We start from the raw sequence: 4,258 nt of genomic DNA, 5'->3' as shown, positions 1-4,258 counted from the left end.
CTATCGCCGAGCATGCTGGGGCCTCCCAGGTGTGCGTTGTGAGTATACGCCCCACAAACGCCACCTTAAGAACCGTCAGTCCGTCGAGATCGGGTTGTGACTAAAGGGGGATTGACAAAAGGTTACCCTCGCTCTCTACGTTGGGTACTACACTTTCACGGGTACAAGAGTATGCCTCCTTAAGCACCCAGGCGTCAAAATAGACGAAGTCCAAAGGAATAACAAAAACGGGCAATAGGTCGGCAGGAAACGAGCAGATAGAAGAGGAAAGAAAAAAAAAAGTAACAGAAGGAAAAGTTGAGCAAAATTTGAGAGGTCAGCAGCACAAGGCTACAAAAGGACAGGACTGTCCCATGGAGCATCACTCTCCAGCAGCCGTCCACTAAGCCCACCTCACAGTATCAACGAGCTGAACAGGTAAGGTCAGCAGGAAACTAGCAGATAGAGGGGTAGAAAACGAAACACGAAGAAAAGCAGTCCGGCATAATTGGAGAAGGCAACACCAGGAGCCTAAGGCCACAAATGGTCAGAGTTGTCCCATGGAGCATCACTCTGGCAGCCGACCACCAAGCTCCCTCACGGCGCATACGGGCCCAGATAGTGAGGTGGAAGTTTGATAGTTGCGTAGAGAAGTCTATGGTATAGACTTTGTAAACTGCCTCCGCCTGTAGGTGTATTAATGACCCGAACAGTACAAGTGTTTCCTACCCCCTGAAACTGCCAGAGGGCGCGCCCAGGCTACACCTACCGGCTCCAGGGTCTCTCCTATTTGTAGGCAAACTCCTGGTAGGGTTAACCGAATTTGATAGTGATACAAATTAAACTTACCACAGCAGGTTCTGTTGGCTACACTAGTAGTGTCCCAGTAGAAATTACTTTGTGTTATGACAAGCTTGTGGAATGGGATTGAAGGGGAGGGGGGGGGGCGGATGGGGGCCAAAACCAGTGCATGATTGAAGTAACACTTAAATTACAGCTGTGAACGATGGGCTGTTGTAGAGTGTCTGGTAACTTTCCTGCCAGTTGCGACAGACTTAGGCAGGTATGTTGTAGTATCACTAGTCATGTGTTGTATGGCTTAACATTTGCTGTAACCAATATTTATGGAGTAACGCCAAATATGGTCTCTGCTTTATTAAAAATGGTGGCAACCATTTACTTTGTAGGTTTAAATTTAAGCGGGCACAATATTAATTCATATTGAATATTAAAACATCAGTTTAGATAAAATTTATTACGTTTAGAGCTTAAACTAGAAAATTAAAAGTTATAAAAATACTTAAATTGTATAGTTGAATAAAATATGACATGGCAAAGACATTAACTTTTAAAAAATGCAAGCCCTAAAGCCTAAATTTTATCCACTTTCTTTTTTTATCCCTGACGGTCCAACAAGAGCCGTTTAAGAGGCATCTTTCAGGGAAACCGTCCAGTTGCACGCTACTGGACGGTCATTTCAGCCTTAATGGGTCGACACGTAGTCACAGAATGAGCAACGGTCCTCGTAATTGAGGCATAGGGCTATGAGGCCGAGGGGAAAGCACAAGCAGGCTACCCACTTGCTCCACAAGGGAAACACCCGGGTGGTGTCACCAACCTGTTGGAATGAAACATTCCAAGATTAATAATTAACCTAAACCAAATGATTTAGTGTATAAAGGTGAGACAAGCTAGAAGACAATAAAGCACTCACCATACACCACGGGCAAGAACCAACACGTGGGATATTGAGAGAGACTGCCTCAGAAGGGCGGCTTAGTAGATCAGTTAGATCGGGCCCTGCCATGTCCAAACTGTGGTAGTTTGGGGCAGGGGCACGCCCAGGATGATCAAGTGGGTGCACTAGAAAAGTGAAACTAGTTACTTTTTCTGGCGTGATTAGAGAAGTATAGACAACGTGATCAAGTATTTAGATACTTACAGCGGGCATGTTCAGGCCTGCGGCTTGAAGAGCCCGAGGCCATGCGGTGAGCTGGAACTGCAATCGGTATAAAAATATAGGTATTTAAAATTAGTAATAAACTTGTGCTAGATTTCAGAAAGAATGTAATTTGTAGCCAGTACAAACTTTGAAATGTTTGTACCTTAAGTTAAAGTGTACTTCAATATATTTACGTAGTAAATATGACAAATTTAAAAGCTTTAACATTAATATTTAAAAAAAAATTAACAAACAGTAAGAAACGTATTATGTCTACTTAATAACTTCTTTATTATCTTACCATACTGTACGCCAACCGGTGCCATTCCGATTACCTATCACAACACTCCTCAATGTTGCTAAACAACTACGAGAACAATCTCTGCGTCAGAGGAAGGTAGTGATCGGTAAACCTGACCTGGGTGTTCTGCCTGTTGGTGGCCGACTTCTGCCCCAAGTAACCTTGAGTGAAGCCTCGAGGCAGCCACCGAACCATTCCCATGTGTTTCCTGAAGCAATAAATCATTCTTTGCTTATAATGTCTTCAGAATTATTAGATGCAACGTATCCTTTGCATAATTACCGTACCTGGCCCCGAGTTCATATCACTTAAGATGTTCACTTAATAACACAGACAGTATATACATTTGATGAAATATATTAATATGTTTTCCATTCCTGTATGATTCAGTGAATCGAGTGACCGCGAACTGCCGTCAGCAAAACAAAGCAAACTGCCCAAATGCATTTGGAATACATTCGATTATCTTATAAATGAGGAGATTTTCCACATCCTGCACTTACCATAATTCTATAAAAAATAGAAATGTCTGTTTGTCCGAGGTTGAAGGCACACACTTAAGGCTAAGTAAGTAATTATCAAAACAAGATGTCAAGCCGGGGAGACTATGTAGCTCGCTTTGGGGTAAGCTTCACCCAATATCTCCCAGTAAATGCTGTTGTGTACGTGCCCAAAAATGGGCGGGTCGCCATTTACATCCAAGAGTGCAAATGACACTGGGCCAAATTTACTCCTATGATATATTTCGCAATATCATTTTATGACACGATTTGATTTATTGTTATCTTTGATACATTGTAAAACTTGGACACATTGATCATGCAAAAACAGTAAAAATAATTCTACGGATCATAATTTTGCCCTAAAGTTCAAGGGTGCTGGTTCAAGCTCAAGTTTTTTTTTTCTTTTTATTATTAAAACAGAGCAATTACAGCGTACAGTAACCATATAAACAGGAAAGCAGAGTAACAAAGAACACAGAATAACAACAACACAGATAACAAGTAACACAGATCAACATAACACAAAAGTGAAAACAAAGAATAACATAAAACTCATAAGAACACACACACACAAAAACAAAAGCAGCACTACCCAGACGGGGCGCGCCAAAAGCGTCAGTAATTACAATAGCACACAAGGAACACAATAAAACCAGAGGTAAAATATAAACAAGGAATACACATACAAAATTACACAACACACCACAGAATCGAGAACACAATAACAGAACATGGTAATACAATACTGTAAATACAACATAGTAAAGAAAATGCAGGAAATTAACAAGGGAATACAACAAAGCAATACACAGCACAGTACACAGAACAAAGGAAACAGAACACATTTGCATGACATAGTAAAATATCAAAATATAAAATAAAGAATCGGTAGAGCACAAACCAACATTAGAACATATAACACAGTAAATAGGACACAGATAAGAGAACAAAACGTAAATAAGCATAAACAAAAATGGAATCTTACACATAGGAAACAATGAAATAGTCAAAAAAAAAAGAAAAAACACTAGAGCATTATAACCCAGCAAGAACTAGGTAAGAAAACAGGGGAAAAAAAAGGAACCCGTAACACATAGCTCAACAAACCAACGAAAGAAAGAAGCAACACAAAGCAAGAACCACACACACAGTCAATCATCTTCATATTTATCCGGATAGTAACGACGCGGGTACTTCTTCCTGTAGGCATCCCACAGTGCCCACAATTCCATAGGCGCGTTAACGTGACTACGTGACCCTCGTGGTCGACGCATGAAGTCAGGCACCTCCAGCTCGGCTCCCTCCACCACGGGGGCGGTAGGCACGGGAAGAGGCCGCACAGAGGGCTTTGATACAGACGGTGGAACCACAGGGGACTGAAGCACAGGAGTCGGCTGGACACAGGCCGGCAACTGAGCGGGCGGAGTCGCAGGGGACGCAATCACAGAGGGCGATGGTGCAGGGGCCGACACCACAGGGGACGGAGTAACAAAGGATGACTGAGCAGAGGGCAAAGGCGCGGAAGGCACAGAC

The 4,258-nt window shown here is 42.3% G+C and overlaps 1 protein-coding gene across 1 annotated transcript; it reads right to left on the bottom strand.

The window, feature by feature from the left end:
* Window positions 1–1,219: 1,219 nt before the first annotated feature.
* LOC138371973 (uncharacterized) lies at window positions 1,220–2,374 on the bottom strand. The gene is made up of 4 exons (XM_069337004.1): window positions 2,223–2,374; window positions 1,922–1,978; window positions 1,694–1,842; window positions 1,220–1,597 (listed from the first exon to the last, which is right to left on the bottom strand). The coding sequence occupies exons 1-4, from the start codon at window positions 2,245–2,247 to the stop codon at window positions 1,463–1,465; spliced, it is 366 nt and encodes a 121-aa protein (XP_069193105.1). The 5' UTR covers window positions 2,248–2,374; the 3' UTR covers window positions 1,220–1,462.
* Between the last annotated feature and the right edge of the window lie 1,884 nt (window positions 2,375–4,258).

The sequence above is a fragment of the Procambarus clarkii genome, chromosome 37 (genome assembly GCF_040958095.1).
Source record: "Procambarus clarkii isolate CNS0578487 chromosome 37, FALCON_Pclarkii_2.0, whole genome shotgun sequence".
Lineage (NCBI taxonomy): Eukaryota > Metazoa > Arthropoda > Malacostraca > Decapoda > Cambaridae > Procambarus > Procambarus clarkii.
This window is presented reverse-complemented; position numbering and strand designations above follow the sequence as displayed.